The sequence below is a fragment of the Strigops habroptila genome, chromosome 1, assembly GCF_004027225.2.
Source record: "Strigops habroptila isolate Jane chromosome 1, bStrHab1.2.pri, whole genome shotgun sequence".
NCBI lineage: Eukaryota > Metazoa > Chordata > Aves > Psittaciformes > Psittacidae > Strigops > Strigops habroptila.
The window spans coordinates 16,087,794-16,111,396 of NC_044277.2; the positions used below are offsets into that span (position 1 = coordinate 16,087,794).

Here is a 23,603-nt window from a genome sequence, read left to right on the forward strand (position 1 = left end):
AAAAATATGTACTGTTTGCTTCATAATTTTTTTAATTCTTGTTACTTAATGGACCTAGAATGTTTTCGAGTGCTCTAAAAGTAATTGTTTAGATATGTTTTGCTCTGATCAGTTTTCTACCCAAGAAGCAGGCAAATCCTCACCCTATAGATTTTTAAATTGTATTTGTATGTAGTGAGACATCTGGTTCTTCTTAGTTGCTGTTTGAAGTTCTTCTTCCTATTTTTTTGTGTATTAAAATGAATTGACTGTTATAGAAAAGATAATTATTTATAAAGCCTGTTTCATTTTTGGTGCTAGAAAACAATTGAGTTGTATAATAAGTTTTACATTGATAATGGATGGTAGCAGTTTTTAGAAACACTCTTTGTAAAGAATATAATGATCATGCCAGAATCTAATGAGTAATTTATTGTTTAGTTCAAAGCAGCTGTTCAATCAAAAATGTTCAGCCTTGACCTATGATCATTATTTTAAAATAATAGATCGCATGAGCAGTTTTGCATTTTGACAGGGAAAAATTAGCATTTGACAAAAATAAACGAGTTCATAAATCACGTCGATTTGTTAATGAATTGTTGAATAAAGTATAAGATATTTTTATGAACATTTTTATTGAGAGCAAAACTTGAACCCAATTAGCCACTTCTGCTCAATCTTGTTTGCTTTGTTTTATAGGCTATTATGACAAATTCTGTTTGCTTATTTTAAACTGATTGAATAGACATATAAGAAGTGTAGGCGTTACTCCTATTCATATTTGAATTGGAATACGTTTAAAGCCTTTACACTCCTTTCTTCCTAATTCAATGGGTAAATAACTGCTTCCCTGGAAGGAAAATTGGAAGACCAAACTCAGCTGAATTTTACCACGACACTGCAGATCAACCTTGCAATACTCTCAGTTGCAATTCAACAGCTTTAATAACTTCTCAACATGTACACAAGCATGTGCAAATGCACACCCAAAAACTTAAAGACTAATTATATTCATACTTAACTGTAGGAAGTAAGGTGGTGTTTTCCCTTCCCAATACTCTTCTGAGATTTCAAAAATGTTTGTTCTGACTGATGTGTAAGAAAGAACATTAGAGGTTGTGGTGGGTTGACCTTGCCTGGCTGCAAGATGTCCACCCAGTCACTCCACCACTCCCTCTCAACAATGGGACAGAAAGAGAAAATAAGATGAAAAAAAAATCCTGGGTCAAAATAAAGATGAGGAAATCACTTACTGAAAATTATAGGGAAATTACTGTCTGTCCTGGTTTTGGCTGGGACAGTTAGCTAACTCTATCCCAGCAGAAACCAGAACACTATCAAAACAGTTAAGTCAAAACAGCCTCAACTTGGAGAAAATTCATTTAATTAATTGCCAGTCAATAAGAGATTTAGATGGTGAGAAAAAAAAAAAGACATAAAATGAAACACCTTGCCCCCCTTCCTCACCCTTTTATTCCTAAGCATAACTTCAGTCTATTATTATCTCCTTTACCTTCCCCCTTCCTGAACAACAGAGGGGAGATGGGAAATGTGGGCTTGTGGCTGGTCCGTAACAGCTCCTCGCTACTGCTCCTTTCTCTTCATACTTTTCCTTATGCCAGCCTGGGTCCTCCATAGGCTGCTCCAATGTGTGTCCTCTCTGTGGGCTGTGAACTACTTTAGGGAATATCCATTTGCTCTTGTGTGAGGTCCTCCATGGTCTACAGTGCCATACTACATGCTCTAGTATGGTCCACCATGGGCTGCAGGGAAACCTCTGCTACACTGCTTGAAGCATCTCCTTCTCCTCCCTCTCTGACCTTGGTGTTCCCTGTTTTTCTGTTTTTCAAACTTTCTTTCTTCATTCCTCACTGCTTGTGCAGCTTTTTGCCCTTTCTTAAATATGTCTTCACAGAGGTGCCAGCAGCTTTGCTGATGAACTCAGCTGTGTTCTGCAATACATCTGTTGGGGACCCAGCTGGAACCAGCTGTGTCCAGCACTGGACAGCCCCTGGACTCCGCACAGAACCTCGCCCACTACCAAAGCCTTGACACCTGCACCCGATGCACACATGAAATACATGCATTACTGACCTGGGTTCAACTATAGCAGTCATTTTTCTCCTTCTTAGTAGCTGGTGCAGTGCTGTGTTCTTTAACTTTCAGCCTGGGAACAACGCTGATAACACCGATGTTTTTAGTTGTTGCTAAGTAATGTTTATTCCAACCAAGGACTTTCTCAGTCTCATGCTTTGCCAGGGAGGAGGGGAAGCCAGGAGGAAACAGAGACAGGACACCTGACCCAAACTGGCCAAAGGGGTATTCCATACCACAGCACGTCATGCCCAGTATATAAACCGGGGAGAGTTACCCGGAAGGCCCAGATCACTGCTCGGGTCGGGCTGGGTATCGGTCGGCGGGTGGTGAGCAAGTGTATTCTCTCCCCTTGTTATTTCACTAATCATTATTATCATTGGTGGTAGCAGTAGTGGTTTTGAATTATACCTTAGTTGCGGGACTGCTCTTATCTCAACCCGTGGGAGTTACATTCTTCCGATTCTCCTCCCCATCCCTCCGGAAGCGGGGGGAGGAAGAAGGCGGGGAGTGGGCGAGCGGCTTTGTGGTTCTGAGTTACCAGCTGGGCTCAAACCATGACAGTTCTTTTTGGTGCTCAACGTGGGGCTCGAAGGGTTGAGATAACGACAGATCTGACCAGAGTGTGTCTAATCATATTTGTGATAAGCATTCATTGTTACTACTCGTCACAATGGTGATTATTTGGCTCTCAGACTTGTTGCGCTTGATCTTAGAGTTTCAGCATGTTGTACCTTACTTACAGCCACTATTTGCTGTTTTAGTGTTTGTCGGCTGGGGGGCCTGGGCTAAGGTTCTTGTTTCACTGTACTTCATGGTAATGACGTGTAATACAATAGCCTCATTGATCATGAAACTGGTCTGGTTTGTGCTTCCAGCGTGGCCATCACCTCTATACATTGGGAGGTATATAATGAAATACTTTAGCAATTGCATATCTTTGTTTTTCTCCTCGGGGGGTCAACTTACGAAGGAGGCATTCTCTTTCACCCCCCGTTCCCCTACCAGCCTATTTGCAACAGCAGTTGAGAGTTCTGAAGGTTTTAGATGGCCTTTGAACACCTTTGAAACCTGCCTGCTGATTGTGCTGGGGATCAGCATGTTGGCAAACATACGGAGTGTGTTTTACCCACGGCCATCCCGTCCTGGGAACATCCTAATTCATTTAATCTCGAAAGTTAAGCAGTATCGGGTTCAAATCTGGTCTAGGGTTAGACGACGATATGGGAGGACCACCAAGAGATTTTCCCTGAGGCTGGAGAGTCATGAGTGGCAGGGTGTGTGGGATAGTATGGGCAAGTATCTAGGACAGTGGGCCCCTCCAGTGCTTTGGAACTTCACCACTGAACAAGTGCAACATCCAGAAAAACTAGTAAAACACTTAAACGAGGTGTGCTGTCGTTCTGTTTATACCAGAGAGGGACAAATCATGGCAACGTGCTGGGGCTTCGCCTACGCCTACAGAGCCCTGCTCAACACTATCCAGCACCTTCAAAGGGAAAAAAATGTCTCTGGATCTGATGGCAAAGCAAGAGACAACGCAGCAGTGCCAACTACAAGCACAGCAGCTACTCAGACCCTGACCACAACAGACAACACAGCTACTCCAAGTACAGCAGCTACATCAACCCCAGTGACAAGCACAACAGCTACTCAAACCCTGACCACAACAGACAACGCAACTACTCCAACTTCAAATACAGTAGCTACACCAACCCCAGTGACAAGCACAGTAGCTACTCAAACCCCGACAGCAACAGACAATGTGGCTACTCCAAGCACCGCAGCCACACCAACCCCAGTGACAAGCACAGTAGCTACTCAAACCCCGACAGCAATAGACAATGCAGCTGTTGGTGTTACTCAACTCCCAAGCACAACAGCTGCACCAACCCCAGCAACAGACATTGCAGCCACTCCAATCCTAGTGGCAGACACTGCAGCCACTCCAACCACAGTGACAAACACTGGAGCTAAACCAAATGGCCAGTTTGTGACAATGTCTGTTGCCCCTGTAAGCAAAAGTAAACGAGAGGCACAAAGAGCAACCCGCGAAGCGAAGAAAGATGAAGACCCAATGCCATTACTACACGGAACAGCATCTGAACAAAAGTTACTACTACGTGGATCAGAGGAAGAGGAAGAAGCAGAAGAGGTCACTTCTCGACCCCGGACCTCAACCGAGCTGCGGAATATGCGAAAAGATTTCAACCGTCTTCCAGGGGAGCACATTGTCACCTGGTTGCTCCGATGCTGGGACAATGGGGCCGACCGTCACGAACTAGAAGGTAGGGAAGCCAAGCAGCTGGGATCACTTGCTAGGGAAGGAGGAATTGACAAAGCGATTGCAAGAGAGAAGCGAGCCCTCAGTCTTTGCAGGCGGCTCCTGGCAGCTGTGAAGGAAAGGTTTCCCTACAAACACGATATTACGAGTCGCTCGGCCAACTGGACCAGAGAAAGGCATCCAGTCCCTGAGGGAATCAGCCATTATAGAGATGATCTATCATAGGCCGGACGCCAGGAACACATCCGTAGATCCAGATGAAGTCGAATGTACACGACCCATGTGGCGGAAACTTACACGGAGTGTGCCATCATCGTATGCCCACACATTGGCATCAATGACCTGGAATGTCGGAATATCACCAACAGTGGATTGCCTGATTCGTCAACTCCGAGAGTTCAAAGACAATCTCACCCCTTCCATCATTTCAGCTGTGAAAAAACTGTCCCAGGAGTTCAAACAATTGAGAGACGATTTATCCGATCTATCCAGCTCCCCACGCGTACCAACCCATGCCTCAGCTATTAACAGAAGGCGCCCTACTGCTCGAGAAAGAAAATATAGGAGGTACACGCCACGGGCCACCCTATGGTTTTACCTGCGGGATCACGGAGAAGACATGAGAAAGTGGGATGGAAAACCTACCTCAGTTCTGGAGCAACGGGTGCGTGAACTGAAGAGGAGAACAATGGTCAAGGATGATCCTCCCAGGAAAGCTGCTGCTCCAGTCTCTGGTGAGCAGTTTCCCAGATGGAGTGAAAGAGCTGATTTTACTCCAGCTCCTGTGATAAGGAATACTAATCCCTTTCTACAAGACAGAAGTGGAGAATTTTATGATCACTATTAGAGGGGCCCTGCCTCCAGCCAGGTGGAGGAGAGGGATAATCGGGTTTACTGGACTGTGTGGATCAGATGGCCTGGCACATCAGTCCCACAGAAGTATAAGGCTCTAGTAGATACCGGTACACAGTGTACTCTGATGCCATCAAGGTATCAAGGGGTGAAACCCATTTATATTTCTGGAGTGACAGGAGGATCCCAAGCGTTAACTATACTGGAAGCTGAAATCAGCCTGACTGGGAGGAAGTGGCAAAAGCACCCCATTGTGACTGGTCCAGGGGCTCCATGCATCCCTGGCATAGACTATCTCAGGAGAGGGTACTTCAAAGACCCAAAAGGGTATAGATGGGCTTTTGGTATCGCTGCCTTGGAGACAGAGCAAATTAAGCAGCTGTCCACCTTGCCCAGTCTCTCAGAGGATCCTTCTGTTGTGGGGTTGCTGAAGGTCGAAGAACAACAAGTGCCAATTGCGGCCACAACAGTGCACCGGCAGCAATATCGCACCAACCAAGACTCCCTAATTCCCATCCATAAGCTGATCCCCAGACTGGAGAGCCAAGGAGTGATCAGCAGGACCCGCTCACCCTTTAATAGCCCCATATGGCCAGTGCAAAAGTCTAATGGAGAGTGGAGATTAACGGTAGACTATCGTGTCCTGAACGAAGTCTCACCACCATTGAGTGCTGCCGTACCGGACATGCTAGAACTTCAAGATGAACTGGAGTCAAAGGCAGCCAAGTGGTATGCCACAATTGATATTGCCAATGCATTTTTCTCAATCCCTTTGGCAGCAGAATGCAGGCCACAGTTTGCTTTCACTTGGAGGGGCGTCCAGTGCACTTGGAACCAACTGCCCCAGGGGTGGAAACACAGCCCTACCATCTGCCATGGATTGATCCAGACTGCACTGGAACAGGGGCAAGCTCCAGAACACCTGCAATACATTGATGACATCATCGTGTGGGGTGATACAGCGGAAGAAGTTTTTGAGAAAGGGAGGAAGATAATCCAAATCCTGCTGAAGGCCGGTTTTGCCATAAAACGGAATAGGGTCAAGGGACCTGCACAGGAGATTCAATTTTTGGGAATAAAATGGCACAAGATGGACGCCACCAGATCCCCACAGACGTGATCAACAAGATAACAGCAATGTCTCCACCAACTAACAAGAAAGAAACACAAGCTTTCTTAGGTGTTGTGGGGTTCTGGAGAATGCACATCCCAAATTACAGTCTGATTGTAAGCCCTCTCTACCACACGACCCGGAAGAAGAATGATTTCAAATGGGGCCCTGAGCAACAACAAGTCTTTGAGCAAATTAAACAAGAAATAGTTCATGCAGTAGCCCTTGGACCAGTCCGGGCCGGGCCAGATGTGAAAAATGTGCTCTATACCGCAGCCGGGGAGAATGGTCTTACCTGGAGCCTCTGGCAGAAAGCTCCAGGGGAGACTCGAGGTCAACCCCTTGGCTTCTGGAGTCGGGGATATAAAGGATCCGAGGCCAGCTATACTCCCACTGAAAAAGGGATACTGGCAGCCTATGAAGGGGTTCGAGCTGCCTCAGAAGTGATTGGAACTGAAGCGCAGCTCCTCCTGGCACCCCGGTTGCCTGTGCTGGGCTGGATGTTCAAAGGCAGGGTCTCCTCTACACATCATGCAACTGATGCTACGTGGAGTAAGTGGGCCGCACTAATTACACAACGAGCTCGAATAGGAAATCCCAGTCGTCCAGGAATTCTAGAAGTCATCATGGACTGGCCAGAGGGCAAAGATTTTGGGATGTCACCAGAAGAGGAGGTGACGCATGCTGAAGAGGCCCCACTATATAATGAACTGTCAGAGAGTGACAAACAATATGCCTTGTTTACTGATGGGTCCTGCCGTATTGTGGGAAAGCATCGGAGATGGAAGGCAGCAGTTTCTGCGACAAGTTGCAGAAACTGCTGAAGGAGAGGGTGAATCGAGTCAGTTTGCAGAGGTGAAAGCAATCCAGCTGGCCTTGGACATTGCTGAACGAGAAAAATGGCCAGTCCTTTATCTCTATACTGACTCATAGATGGTGGCAAATGCCCTGTGGGGGTGGTTGCAGCAATGGAAGCAGAGCAACTGGCAACGCAGAAGTAAACCCATCTGGGCTGCTGCATTGTGGCAAGATATCGCTGCTCGGGTGCACAACCTGGTGCTGAAGGTACGCCACGTAGACGCTCATGTACCCAAGAGTCAGGCCACTGAGGAACACCAGAATAACCAGCAAGTGGATAAAGCTGCTAAGATTGAAGTGGCTCAGATGGACTTGGATTGGCAACATAAGGGTGAATTATTTTTAGCCCGGTGGGCCCATGACACCTCAGGCCATCAAGGCAGAGATGCAACATATAGATGGGCTCGTGATCGAGGGGTGGACTTAACAATGGACACTATTGCCCAGGTTATTCACGAATGTGAAACATGTACTGCAATTAAGCAAGCCAAACAGTTAAAGCCTCTCTGGTATGGAGGACGATGGCTGAAGTACAAGTATGGGGAGGCCTGGCAGATTGACTATATCACACTCCCACCAACCCGTCAAGGCAAGCGCTATGTGCTTACCATGGTGGAAGCAACCACCAGCTGGCTGGAAACATACGCTGTGCCCCATGCCACTGCCCGGAACACTATCCTGGGCCTTGAGAAACAAGTCTTGTGGCGACACGGCACCCCAGAGAGAATTGAGTCAGACAATGGGACTCATTTCCGGAACAACCTCATAGACACTTGAGCCAAAGAGCATGGCATTGAGTGGGTATATCACATCCCCTACCATGCACCAGCCTCTGGGAAAATCGAACAGTACAATGGGCTGTTAAAAACTACACAGAGAGCAATGGGTGGTGGGACTTTCAAACACTGGGATACACATTTACCAAAAGCCACCTGGTTGGTCAACCCTACGGGATCTGCCAACAGGGCTGGCCCAGCCCAATCAGAACTTTTATGTACTGTAGAGGGGGATAAAGCTCCTGTGGTGCACATAAAGAATTTGTTGGGGAAGACAGTCTGGGTTATTCCTGCTTCAGGTAAAGGCAAACCCACTCATGGGGTTGCTTTTGCTCAGGGACCTGGATATACTCGGTGGGCAATGCGGGAAGATGGGGAAGTCCGATGTGTACCTCAAGGGGATTTGATTTTGGGGGAAAACAGACAATGAACTCAATTGTACGCTGTTGCCTGCTCTATAACACTTTTATAGCCCACCAGCTAGATATCTTCAGGTCGCCAGCGACTGACTCTGACTTCCCTCCGATCATCACCTCAACAAAGAATGAATTTTGAGGAAACCAGACGAGCTCAGCAGTGACCAGACGAGTTTGGCGGTATCATCAGCAGGCAACAATCCAACACTACATACCGTCCCTCCTGCCCTGAAAGACTATTACAGGAGATGGAGCCTGACATCATGGACTGGATGAGTTCAGCAATTTTACAGGGATTAGTCCATGGGCTAGGGAATGATATCTTTCTCTGTGCGTGGGTGTGGGTGTATATATATGTGTATATATGGGACAGGGGCAATGGTGTGTTGAGAGATGTGGGATCTGAGCATGACGTGAATGGTATGGAATAAGGGGTGGATACTGTCCTGGGTTCAGCTATAGCAGTCATTTTTCTCCTTCTTAGTAGCTGGTGCAGTGCTGTGTTTTTTAACTTTCAGCCTGGGAACAACGCTGATAACACCGATGGTTTTAGTTGTTGCTAAGTAATGTTTATTCCAACCAAGGACTTTCTCAGTCTCATGCTTTGCCAGGGAGGAGGGGAAGCCGGGAGGAAACAGAGACAGGACACCTGACCCAAACTGGCCAAAGGGGTATTCCATACCACAGCACGTCATGCCCAGTATATAAACTGGGGAGAGTCACCCGGAAGGCCCAGATCACTGCTCGGGTCGGGCTGAGTATCGGTCGGCAGGTGGTGAGTAATTGTATCCTCTCCCCTTGTTATTTCACTAATCATTATTATCATTGGTGGTAGCAGTAGTGGTTTTGAATTATACCTTAGTTGCGGGACTGCTCTTATCTCAACCCGTTGGAGTTACATTCTTCCGATTCTCCTCCCCATCCCTCCGGAAGCGGGGGGAGGAAGAAGGCGGGGAGTGAGCGAGCGGCTGTGTGGTTCTGAGTTACCAGCTGGGCTCAAACCACGACAATTACAGACCAGTTTAACTCACTGTCTAGAAATTGATTGATTCCTTGAATCGTGAGTTTTTCATATGCCTCCTAAAACTCTAACAATTATTTCAGTGATTATACTGCTAAACTCTGAATTTGCTTGTTAGCTACATGCCCAATCCCTTTCTGAATGCTTCCAAACTCTTGGATTAATATAAGAACTAGTTCAACAAGGTAATTGAACTTCATCTTTTCAGTTTTAATTTGCCGTTTTTAAATTTCACAGAATTCTTTCTATTATTATGAAAGAATTAATAGATTTCTTTAAATTAAAATAGTTATTTTTCTAATAAAGTATAGCAGAACACTAGCAAAAAGCATGATGCTTGCCTTTTCAAGCACTGTAGGAAAAGATATACTGGGTCAATGGAAAGAGTTTGATGTTGGAAGGATTAAAAAGGAACCTATTACAATTTTAATTATTCTGGACTATTTTACTTTCTAATGTAATGCCAGAAAAATAATGAGAACATATCTCTAAAAAGACAGAAATTCAATGTGTAAATCACTATTTCTGCCTCTAAAATTCAGTAATGAGTAGTGACTTGATTACCATCATGCATGATTCTGCATTCCAATTCATCAGAATTCTTTTAGAGCATATTTGATCCTGTCTTGGATTACCAACTATTGCTCCTTAACTTTTTAGTGTTCTTTGGAACATGCTGTTTAGACATGGTCTGTTCTGCTCGAAGTTCAGAAAGGCATGGATGCATAGGTGGGTGTACAGATTATGAGCTTCAGGAAAGGACATAGCATTGAAAAGTTGAAGTCAAAGTTCTAATAAGTTGATATGTTGAAACATTTTAATTTTCTGCATGATTTTATATAAATTAGGGGCAAACATTTTTTACATCTTTCAGATTAGCCTGGAACTCTTCCTGTTGTAAAGTTTCTGAGAGCTAATAAAAAATTTATTGAGATCAAATGAAAGACTGCTATTAATTTAAAAGATCTTTGGGTGAATCTCTTTGTATAGTATCCAATCCAAACTGAAATATTCCAGATTAACTATATTTTCTTTGGAAATCAGTAACGGTGTGTAGAAAAACTAGAATTCCGTGAACCTAAAAAAAAAAAGGGCCTTTTTTTTTTAGTTACATGTTTAAATGTGTAATCATTGCTTTGTCAAATACCAATTATCTAAGATATACAAGCAATGAGGAAATGCTGTCATCTTATTTATCGCACTACAATCTCAAGTAAACAATTCATCTAGGAGCACTTTTGTATGACTAATCAAGACTGCTTTCCATCATTTTAATTTTGTAATTACAAAAAGATTACTCTAACTTGACCCTGCAGCTGGGAGCTTGTCTTTCCTTAAGCGCTTGTGAGTTTCAAAGTAAGTCTGGCATACAGCTAAAAGTTTACTTCTTATATGATTAAAAGATTAATCCCAAACACCACAGCAAAAGCAGAAAACAAACAATGGATCGAACTTCAGAAATTTCTAGTGAGAACTCATAAAAGCTTGGAAACCATACATCTAGGTCGACTTGTCATTTTTAAATTACGATACAGATGATTAAAAAAAGAGAGTGAGAGAGATTATAATTCTTCTTGGAGTAATAGTCTTTTAAAATCCACTTAAGAAAAGGAAAACAGACAGATACTCAACTGCTAACTGTTGAATGCACATTTTTTTTGTGAATTTACAGCATGTGCCAAAATATAGTTAGGAAGAAGAGACACAGTGACACATGCTGTAAATGGCATGTTAGAAAGAAAATTATTATTTAATTTTCAGTCACTTACAAAACCAAAAAAATATTACTACAGATTTTCATATAGATTCAAACATAATCACAATTTCATATAATTTATTTACTGTATTAATGGTGAAACAATATTTAGGAATTCCTGCACACCCAGCTAATTTCATACTTCACATTCACAATTTAAAGGCTACTAGGCAGGCACATAATGTGTCCACTTCCTCTGGGCATAAGGTATCTGACAAGCTTGCTAAGACACCAGCAAGAACAAAGCAAACATATGCATTAATGTGCAGTGTAATAATTTACCAATTTGTATCACTGTTTGTCGTGGTTTAAACTCAGCTGGTAACTCAGCATCACACAGCCGCTTGCTCACCCTTTCCCCTTTTCTCCTCTCCCTGGGCAGGATGGGGAAGAGAATCGAAAGAACGTAAAACCCATGGGTTGAGATAAGAACAGTTTAATAACTAAAGTACATTGTACTACTATTACTAATAATAATAAAGGAAGAGGAAAAACCCAAAACCACAAGTGATGCACAATGCAGCTGCTTACCACCCACTGATCGATTCCCAGCCAGACCCAAGCATTGGTTCCTTCCGGGTAACACCACCCCCCCACCCCCCACCCCCAGTTTATATACTGGGCATGATGTGCTGTGGTATGGAATACCCCTTTGGCTAGTTTGGGTCAGGTGTCCTGTCTCTGCTCCCTCCTGGCTTCTTGTGCCTCTCCTCACTGGCAGAGCATGAGAGACTGACAAGTCTTTGATCAGGGTAAGCGTTGTTCAGCAACAACTAAAACACCAGTGTGTTATTAGAATTATTCTCAGACTAAAGCCAAAACATGGCAGTGTACCAGGTACTAGAAAGAAAACTAACTCTATCCCAGCCGAAACCAGGACACTGTTGTATGTTGGATAACACTGTAGCTGAACTACAGCATCTCTATCAAATATTTCAGTAGAATGGTACAATTCACAATTTATTTTTTTTAAAAGTTGAGACAGAAAAAAGTGTATTTCTTTCTCAGACTTCTGGAGATGTTGTCTTTTAGTTCTCATGGTTTCTTGCCACAGGAGCCCCTACCAGTTGCTTATGGGATCTCTATGTGTTTCAGGGAACACTAGATGACCTAATTCCAAAACCAAAAAGAGAAAGAGGATAAGGACTGAGTGAATGAAATCCTGACATAGGATAAATTTCTTCTGCCGAAGTGGAAAGTGGTAGACTGTAAAAGGGGTGATTGAAGTGCCTGGCATAACATGTAGAATCCTAACAGATCCTGCCTGGCCTCCAGCTCTCCAGAAAAGCGTGGGTCTCATGTTGGTTCAATGTCATATCTACCGACTTTGTGCTTATGTTTCAAATACCTCACGGTGTCTAAAATAGCAGTAGAGAGACACCTGAATCACTCCATTAGGTATTTTAAATTTGAAAAAAAGTTGATGCAAATGGAATGAACTATGCAAATGAAATGTAAGAGAGAAAATTGCTGTAGATAAAAAAATCTCAGCTAGTATAGGAAATTTGAATTTTAAATGTGTTTAATATGCAGACGATACCAGCTTAAGAAGATGACTGCTTGTTTTGCATAAGTGTCCCACCTAAAGTTTTGCTTTTACCACAGTACTCTCTTTAAGTTAGCCATTTAGTTGTGACTGCTCTGAATAAATGACAATCGGAACTCTGCACATACATTACCTTACAGCCGTATTGCTGCTTACCTGACACCTCTCTTTTGCAGTTATTACGTACTTGTTATGTTTCATTTTAAATGGCAACAAAAACTATTTTCACTAACATTTATGACTTTTTGTAGAGTTTTACATAAAAATGAGATTTAAGTTGTGAGGTCAATGTGCTGTAGTACTCGAATAATACTCAAGTATTAGGTGACACTGATTGAGAACATTGAATTACATTCTCTTTTGAAAATTTGCAGTATCTGCCAAGTGATATTTGCATGGTTCTATTATTAAGATTTTAATTAATTTTGCATCCACTAAACTACAAATAAAATCTCTGCATTTTTCATATAAATTTAAATGTAGCAACCAATTCAAAGAAATAAGCTGAACCTGTCTATGTTAATGCAGCATAATGATGATGATAAAACGCACAACCCTGAAAGTTAAATGGTATCAAACAGTTTTAATAATGATGTGTTTTGCATGAGGAGCTGTAACACTTGCCATGTTAGTAAAATACGTGTTCATTTTAAAAATCCCCTACCTATCAGAGCTGTGCATATGTACCACTCATAAAAATAAATAATTTGGGATAAATGTGTATTTCCCTTCTGCTGGATATGCATTTATACCCACAATTCCCTCAAATCATTGAGTAGCTAAATAGATATCAGTTAGACCTACTCTGTGCTGCAAATTAAAGTTTTACTCACATCATTGGTTTGGTTTTATGTTAGGTCTTAAGTGGTGATACTTGCCAGTGAATTAATGTATTTATTGGTTTATGAATAAGTTAATGGGAAAATTGCACTAATATTGCATTATATATTATATTGCATAATAAAGCATTATATATATGCACATTTGGGAGAGGTAAGCATTTTATTAATTCATTGTATTGTTAGAATAAAAATATATTCTCATAACCAAATAAAAAAATGCACTTCCTAAATCTTAAATATTCTGTAAATAATTGTTTTAATGACATTATTCATGAAGATGCCAATGCCAAACCAAGGAATAGGTCTCTGGATACACACACTGGTGACTTGCTGCATATATATAGATCTCTTTATACAACTCTTTAAGGGTCATTGCTACTTTTGTTATTCTTTTTCAATTTTCTGGCTATTATGCTGTAAGTAATATTATCTTATCATTTGGCTTTCATATCTGTCATGACTGTAACCAATAGCATACACTGGCTATTGCAGTGTCTTTAACAATGGTTTCAATAAGTGCATAGGGTAATGAAATCACATACAATAGTCAATTAAAACATGATCATGAATGTATGTATGAAAAAAAAAAAGAAATGGTGACTTTATTATTCTAAGAATGGAAAAGGAAAATAATAAATTTTGCCAACCCTGGACCAACTCTCATGTTAAATCTGCTTTGAGCAGGATATTGAACTATCTGACCGCCACAGGTCCTTTCTGACCAAAACTTTTCTATCATTCTAAATCCAAAGTAGTAAGTAAAAATAGGGTTTGGCAACAAGCACAATTTAATGTTAATCATTAATAAAATGAATCACCCTAATCTTGCATTTGCCACACAAGGCTAACTGGGCTCTGAAAGTATGTCTAGATTTCACTGATGAGTATACACAGCTAAATTGTTCAACTTGTTCTTTGCATATTTTGACAGGTAAATACTACGTGTTTGCTTTCCTGTATGAACCCTGATGAGGTTATTCTTTTAGAATAAAGAAAATAAGTGTTATAATCTGGACCATTTTAAAAATCAAGTTTATATATCTTACTATCATTTCTACTGAGTACAGTTTTCTCAAACTGATGTACCTTAACTGGTTCAGTGTCCATGAAAGCCACTAAAATTGTATATTGATTACTTAAACTGTCATTTAAAAATAATTTTCTTAAGTACTATAAACTATATACTGTTAAGTCAGTTGCCTTTTCCATGATGAAATATTGTTTGGAACAGCAACCTGTCACACACAGTTTTATTTTTCAGACAATTAACCATGAGTTGTGTTTTTTTGTGTCTTAGGTTAACAGGATTTCATCTTCCTCCACCTGTGACAAGTACAAAGTCTGTATTTTCACTGCGCTTGACAAGTGACTTTGCAGTTAGTGCTCATGGGTTTAAAGTTTACTACGAAGGTAAGACATTCTTAATAAAAGACTGTATTTTTTTTCTCTGATCTCTATGAATCATAAATGTCCCACAAAAATGTATACAAATAAATACACATTTATAACTTCACCAAGTTACAGTGTTTGCTTTTCAGGCAGTCATTCAGATGCACAGACTCACATCTGAAACCAAAATATTTAAAACTCTACTGTCTACAGTACCATCCAGACACAAATGTTTTATGATATTTCCTTTAATAATGCCAAATTCTTTAAATTCTGAAAAACATAATCATAATCTTTCTGGTCCTTCCAACACATGCTTTTTCAAATTAATGCCAAGACATTAGTAGTTACTCTGGAATTTCACTAAATAGTAAAATTAATATCTCCAAGTTTTATAGATGGATTCTTTGTCATGCTTTTGCATAGGAGAAATGCTGACTCAGTTCTCCAAACTAACATAAACCTACTTCTGTACTGCAGTTTTCACAATTGTCTACAGTTTTCACCCAGCCACTGAAGTGAATGAGCAAGCACATGTATTCCTGAAGTACAGAACTTCATAGTATTGTATGCATGTTCCAGGAAGGAACTGGTTTATGATCAAGCTCACTTGAGTCATGTTTGAAAAGCTAGAATATGCTATCCATTCTTTTTCTTTTTTTTAATAAATTTCGTGGCACTCGGACAATGAGCTCTATCGAGCTTATCAGCTTGGAGTTCAGTTTGCACATGTTTGACTCCTCATACAATTCCTTTCTGGGCTAAAATAACATGCTGATTAACAGAACTCAAGCTCCTGAATCACTGACATAAGAGGGGGGAATTTTACCTTCAACCACAGAAATCGGCATTTTAGAACAAAACATAAACTTAATGCCTTGAATTTGATACTCATCTTTTTTGAATCTGACACTTCAGTTTGTGGAATCAGGAATATTGAAAGAGTTTAGAGTTTTAGTTCACTGGAGTCTCCCTTCCTATGGCCAGCTCTATTTTTTTCAGAGCTGCATCAAGGTAGCTCCATTCACTAGGAGAATTTTTCTTTCAATTCCTGTTTTTCTAACATCCTATGAAACTACCTGTCTTTTTATCCAGCTAGCAAAGAAATGAAAACTCATTACATTACATTCATTTCATGCATCATTCCTTGACATGAGAGAATAGTTGCATTTAAATGATAATCACATCAAGGCATTCTCCATTTCTGTTCTTGTGCTCTTTATGAATGTGTATAACCCTGCAATCAACATTTTCAGATCTGGTTCTACCTAGTACTCAATTTTAAAAAATTTTGATTGCCCAGTAGCTCCTTCTTAGCTTCCTGATGAAACATCTGCATACTTAGTACCCCTAAATATCAGACCACATACTTAAGTGCTTCATTATGGATTTATAATTTGAAACCTAAGATAGAAATGATTAGCAACCTGTCATTGCAATAAAGAAAAATGATAGACAGAGATAGCATGAGAGGGCAGGATGAGCAGTAAAGACATACATCTGAAGGGATTAGATCCAGGCGTGATTTGAAAAAGGAGCATAACTTTCATAATCAGTGATCATTTAAAATACTTCCCTTTGAAATGTTTGGAAAGAGAGGACATAGACAGATGGTTATATGGGGTGAATTACTGTTCACTATCTTTAAAAACTAGCAAACCAACCAAACAAAAAAGCCCAAATAAACAAAGCCCACCAACATCTCATTCTCTGACCCCCCATCCTCCTTGACAGATTTGCGGCTGAGCTGAAAGTTGACAAGAAACAACACAGTACCTGACAGATTCTGTGGGAAATAAGAATCTACTGTGGGCTTTCTTAATCATAACACAGAAGAACGTATTAATTTTCTGGTCTCCTGAGAATAAAAATGTGTATGAAAAAATATAAAATTATGTCATCAATAGAACTACTATGCTGGGCCATCATATGTAAACCCCTACAATGGCATCCAGTTCTGTGGTCTATCCTAAGTACAGGATAGATCACAGAAATACACACTGTGGCCTCTTACCATCAATATCATAAGCCTTAATGTGTTCCCTGCATCCCTCCCTCCTTTTCTCCTTCTCACCTTTTTACTTCCTCAATGTCAAGTAGCCTATCTGGGTTAGCTTTGGTACTGTTTTGCACATAATTCTTTATGTTCAGCTTCTCTATTATCTGGGAAAGAACATATCTGAGAAATACACCTCTATATAGCACAATACCCCTGGAGAAAAAGGATCTCATGAGAGAAAACAGAAACAGATCACTTAAAAAAAAAAGACCACTTACAGTGACAACAGAAAATGGTGAGATGCATTGAAAATTAAAGAGGGATTTTAAGAAAAACACTTGAGCTGCAATAATTACCATCAGCAATTTATCATTTCATTTCTGTTTTGCAACAGAGCTTTGCTGGCTGGAGTGAGAAATGAGGGACTTACAAGTCTGCTGATTCCATGCCTACTTTTTTTCTGGAGAGGTTTCTGGCATATTTTCTTCCGTTTTTTAGTTGCTTTCAGGGTCTGTGTAACATGTGTAGGTATTAATGTATGGGGAAGAAATGCTATACTTAATCCCCTATTTGATAAATTAGGTCAAGTCACAGTGTAGCTGTGTTCTTTTTATTTTATTTATGATAAGATTAGTTTGGTTTCAGGATAGACGAATTTGATGCACTTTTCCATTTCCTGTTGTCCTAAGATACATAAGCAGCTTTGTTCATAGAGAGCATGGGAGGGGAAATACAGCTGCTGAGAAAGAAAGCAACATAGCAGCTTGACCTATACAGCAAGAGGCTTCATTGAACCTAGTCCTGCTTTGAACAGTGCTTCCTTTTGTTCTTACTGGGTTATTTTACAGCTACTAAACAGGTAGCTGACATTTTTGAAATCACTGACTTCATTAACAAACCTGCTGCTAGAATTTATGGCCATCTTTATTCAAGATAAATATGATAGATATTTTCGTGCTATCCTATTGATCATGGGGGAGAAAAAAACCCCACCTGAATATATATTCTAATAGTAAAAACTCTGAATGTCCTGGTGATGAATTGCAATTGTTTATAATAGTCTTATGAAATACAATTTTATCTGTTTTGTACTGCTACACTTAATTTTAAACTGAATTATAAAACTGAATTATTAGACACTTCAGATAATGAAATATTCTTCATGCTTGTACTAGAATAGTGCTATAGGAATTCAGCAATTCTGATGAAATTCTTTTGAGAGGGATTTGAGAGCAATGTTAAAACTTTCAAGACTGATCTCATCTTAATGGGTAATGGGTGGCGGGGGAAGGAAAGAAGGGAGCAGATGGTGTTTATTAACAGAATAGGATAATGCGACTGCTAGGGACATATCATACATTTCTTTCAGCAATATTAAGAAAAATTGGTAGCTGATGTACAGGATTATTGAAGCATGTAGATCAGAGATACTAGTAGGCCTTAAATGTGTCAGGATGTGGATGCTAAAAATAATTTTGGCAGTTAGAGCTAGAGAATGTGAACAAATAGGATAATCTATTTTTAGCTCTTCTGCATATCAAAATTATGAAATGTGGCATGCATAATTTAAATTTTGGATTCAGATAAGGTTCATGAAGTGTATTAACCTAATAACATCACTACTAACATCATATAAAAGTTTAAGGGAGTACCAATGAATTATCATTTAATATTGGTGTAGCCTCTATAAAGGGTCCACTCAAAAAGTGTTTGCCAGGTTGGAGTCATAAAAGCCACAGACTCTAAGCTGTAAAGTTGTCACTAGACTTACTACCTGACAGACAACAGACACTGTAAGGTTTTTTTTCCTTTTGGCTCATATTTTGTCATTGCTATTTTGGGTATGGCTGCTCTCTGTTGTTAGACTGCTTCAGCAAATCCTTAATAAAAATGGAATTAAATTGAATTTGCCTAGTGTTTCTGAAAGAAAAGTCCACAAAGAAAAGATAAGAATAATTAGAATAAAGACTGCTTTAATTACCTAAATAGATATATTCATCATGGAGACTCCTGTTTTGAAAATTAACCACACTAAATCTAGCAAGGAAACATATTAAACATTTGAAGTCAATCTAAATTCTGAATTTTTACTTCCCTTCAGCATGTTGGATAACAAGAAAAAAAAATATGTGCTGGAGTTTCTTTCTGTTGACTGAATGTCTCAGTATCTGTCACATTGCCTAGGAAGTCACGTAAAATTATCTAGCATATCCTTCTGGTCTTGGAATACTAACTGTGGACATAAACATACCAACAATGCCTGCTTGTAGACTTGTACCTGCAGAAATAAAATTATTGTATATTCAAGAAAATAGAAAACATCAAATATGCTTATCATATTGACTGTTGTACCACTCTTTAAGACAAGTCATTAATGTGGTAGGTAGTTCTGAACTCCCTTAGTATGGGGAAGGCAAAAGGGAAGGTACAATTTGCAATATTTTAAAATTAATTTAGTAAATGAATGGGAGTTATCAAATATATAAGCAAAGTTTAGCAAAAGAATAAATAAATATGTAAGCTATAAAATATGGTGCTAGCTCATGTTGCAAAGTTGCTTCTTTTTTTTTGTATTGATGTGTTTGCAGTTTAACTCCACTAAGAGAATTAAAGTTGTACCAACTTTATGCTGTGATTAACAATAGCAAAATATTATCCTGCTTTTAGTCATATTATTTATACTTCAGCATCAATCCAGACAACAAAAAAGCAAAACAAGTCCACTCTATTAAAAATTTCAAAATCTCTCAGGTATTTTATCTGATAAAACTATAAATCAATATTCTTTCCCATGTATCATACAGAAATGTATAGCCACATGACATCTTCCCAGCCAATATTTTTTAAAATCATAAGTAACATTTCTAAATTGCACTTTGTCAGCTAATACTTGTCACTGAATAAAATAAGTATTGGCACGGAAAAAAGTTTTTTTTCTTCCAGTCGATCTAGTGAGCCTGTGTATCACAATACATCATTGCTCAGGACTACCACTCTAATCCTAACGCCAGAAGTACTCAGATGCAATGCTGTAATACAGAAGGGAATCACTGCTTATGAAATCAATACCACGTTACCTTGGTGCTTATTAATTTTAAATATTTTACTTATATGTTGCATCATTCCCACCACTCTTGTATACATACAGAAAGAGTAAATAAAAATAGGCCTGTGGACTTACTCTGGTGAATTTTTATTTTATTGCATTTCACACAGTTTTCTTGATACTGCAATCACTAATTTAGATTTGGCTAAAGAATAACATCTGGAAAGAAATTCAGCTCTTGAGGAGACCGAGATATAAGAAAACTATCACTTTCTTTGATTCCACCGATCACTCTGCCTTACTTAGAAATAAGACTTCTTAACTCTGATTTTTAATTTTCCAGTCACTGATTCTTGTTCTGCTTTTATCTGCTAAATACAGGGCCCTTACTATTAGCATGTTAGTTCTTATGCTAGGTTCTTAAGTACTGTAATAAAACCACACATTTCAGAGTATTCTTTCTCTTTAATACGAGCTCTTAAAGTCTTAACATAAAGTATTTTGTTCCAAGTCACAAATTATTTTGTGCTAGTCACGCATTTTCATCATTTTGAGAGTGTTGTGATGTCTGTGTGAAAAATGGGTCTGTCTGGTCAGTACGCTGTCCGGCTGAGCCCTGCACGTGGTTGCCACAGTTTGTCCTACCCTCTTATTAAATCTTTTTTTAACTCTCAGTGTAATCTCCCTCTACCCTGTGTGTGTGTGAGGGCTTCAAGGGCCGAGTGCCAGCTACGGGAGTCAGACTAGGGGTGCAGGTGCCCTCGGCCTGTGGCATCAGCTACTGGAGCAAGTGAGGTCTTAGTGCCAGCTACTGGTGTGGGTTGGGGGTGTGATGGTCAAGAGAGCTCTTTTTGTGTTTGTCTCAAAACAACTCCAAAGATAGAAAGAACTGACAGCTCTTTATCATTTGGGCAAACGGCAGCGGGGCAGAGCAGGGATCCTGCTCCACCGAGGTGGGGGATGCTTTCCCGTGGTGTCTGCCCTGAGGCCGTGAAAGTCAACTGCCCCGGCAACTAACAGCGCGGAGACAGCGACAGACACTGCGGCGCCTGTCAGGGCAAAACGAGAACTGGGTCTGGGGCTCACCGGATCCCCTGGTGATGAGTCTGCATCAGTGGGAGGGGTCCAAGAGAGCCTGACCCTGGAAAAATACAAAACCGTCCTTCAGCCATGTGGCGGACTCCCTGAGTACAAGGACTCCAAGTACTACAACTGAAAGGACTACAACTGAAAAATTTCCACTCGCCGACCGAGAAGACGTCGCTGGATCCACGGGATGGTGGTCCTACTTCTGTTTTCTCTCCTTTTTTTATCCTTTTCTCCTTCTATTGCGTATCTTTTATAAGAATAAGAACCTGCCAAGACTTTTGTTCCTCCTGACACAGTTTTAGAGAAACTTACAATAAAATTACTTCTTGTTTCGTTTTTCAACCTCTGGAGAGCTTGTGGTTTCCCCACGAACGGCGCAGTGTGGTAAAAGATCTGCTCCCCTCGGCCCCGCCGGGCGTGACGGGAAGGGGGGCTCGGCTGTCACTCACTGGGGTCGGAATGGTGTGTGTCGCAAAAGACATGTTAGTGAGCGTCAGGCTGGACCCGCCAGTGAGTAGGGGACCCGTGGGGCTGGTAATAAGGCCTGAGACCCGGGCAGGGGTGCCGAGTGGGCAGAGAGTTGGTGCTAGTACTTGGGCGATCCGCGAATGTACGTGTGCGTGTGAAACCAGATAGATTCCTGTGCATCTCCGCATGAGTGACCTCCTGTGCTGGCCGGCCGAAGCGGAGATTTGGCTGGTGGTGCTTGTGTTTAATGTGAGCCCAGTAGGCAGGTCGTGGTGAAGGCAGCGCCTTGCCTGTGGCAGTCTGTAGGCCGTCGTGTCGGTGTGCAGGGTGTGTTTCCCTGGATATTTTCCCGGATTTCGGTGACAGGATTCATGCTCAGCTGCGTGACTGGTTAAATCTGCAAATGGGAACGCAGCAATGAGGTGCCTTGGCCTGAGTCAGGCACCCCCAGGTCCCGAGGTGCTCCGGGCTGGACCCCCATGGCTGGGTGAGAAAAACCTCCAGGCCCCAGAACTGCTGGAGGCAGTGGCCATTTATAACATCCCGTCACATCCTTAAATGTCGTACCCTTGAGTGAATGTGGTTATATTCAACTTCTCTACCTAATCCCTCACTTAACTGCGCACCCAGAACTGCCTCTCACCTTCCCAACTGTACTGATACATGAAGAAGTTTCTTCTTGTGAAGAATGATGCACGAAAACATTTCATATTACTTTCTTGTATATCCTCTTTTCCATTATTTTTGTATCTGTACTTCTTTTCATTTTACTTCATTAAGAAGCTCCTTTGTTAGCCTCATAAGTCATTTGCCAAAGTTCACTTCCCCTTAAAGTAGTTGATTGTCTTAAAAAAATCATCTGTCTCTCTGGCAGCTGTTCCTCTTTATAATTGCTTCCCAGGAGATTCTGCTTAACAATTCCCCAAATAAGTCCAAATGCGATGTCTCAAAGCCTAGCATCCAAATTTTACTACTTTCTTCCCAGCCTTCTAATCCTGCGCTCAATTTTCTTCTCTTCCATTTGTAGTTAGGCCTCTATTCCCTGATGACTATTTTTAAAGGACCTCCTTATGAGGTAAGCAAGTTTGTGTGCAGTTATGTTCTTCTTTGCCGTGATCAGGTGGTTTAATTTCTTCCCACCAATCCTACTTCACCTTCAGGTGAGGTACCATGATTAAGGAACCCACACCCTTCAGGATAACGTTGCAGCTAGGCATTGGTCTGCTAGATGCACTTGCTCGTAGCCAGAGCTGTCCTCCTAAGCAGTAGGATTGAAAGGGATACCAGTACCATCTGATCATATTCCCCTCACTCTTCATCCTCAGAAATCCATACTAACCTTTGATCTGCTTATGGTTTCCCTTGACCATGTTATTACCACTCACATGGGTGAATAGCATGAAGTAGCACTTGCGAAACTGAGCGAACAGCAATTGCTCTGTGAAATATGGGTCTGGGTCCCAGACAACAAGCACACTGTCCAAGACTACAGTTCTGGCTTGCAGGCAGGGGACTCTGCCATGTAGGAGGGAGTATCTAAAAACTAGTACCTCTCAAGCACTCAGTATAGAGGGCAGTGTCACTTTACTAACAGTGCAGGAAAGTACAGTTAAAGATTGTTTCTGCTGCGAAGAATTTGACATTCTATTTTAGAATATGTGATAAATTCCTCTAGATAGACTTGTCTTCCTAGTACTTTCATTTTCAAAATAGCTTGTCATTTGTAGGAAAAAAGCTCATGCACATGTGATTACAGACCTAGTGTTTCTACCATAATTAGCAGTTGGACTTGAGTTGTTGTTCTTTGGGTGCTAAATTTTCTTTGTCAAATCTTGATAAATTAAATAAATAAGTTTATTGATTAGAGAGACACAGAAACATGCATAATTTTGTTACAGGCAAAATGAATGAAAATCAATTAATTTGTTTTAACAGCTATAAAATAATTGTTTGAAAGTTAAAAACCAATGAGTAACCTATTTTTTCTTCTGCCTTAAGTAATATTTACTTATTGGAAGAAAACATGTTTCTCCCTTAGTCTGAAAAAATGTACTTACCATTTCAATATGCTGTTAAA

At 40.8% G+C, this 23,603-nt stretch overlaps 1 protein-coding gene across 1 annotated transcript in view; it reads left to right on the top strand.

Moving 5' to 3' along the window:
- The window catches only part of CSMD3 (CUB and Sushi multiple domains 3), a 609,188-nt gene that overhangs the window by 96,500 nt on the left and 489,085 nt on the right, over window positions 1-23,603 (top strand). Inside the window, 1 exon segment of the mRNA XM_030493685.1 lies at window positions 14,833-14,945. Within this exon segment, the coding sequence (XP_030349545.1) occupies window positions 14,833-14,945 (113 nt within the window).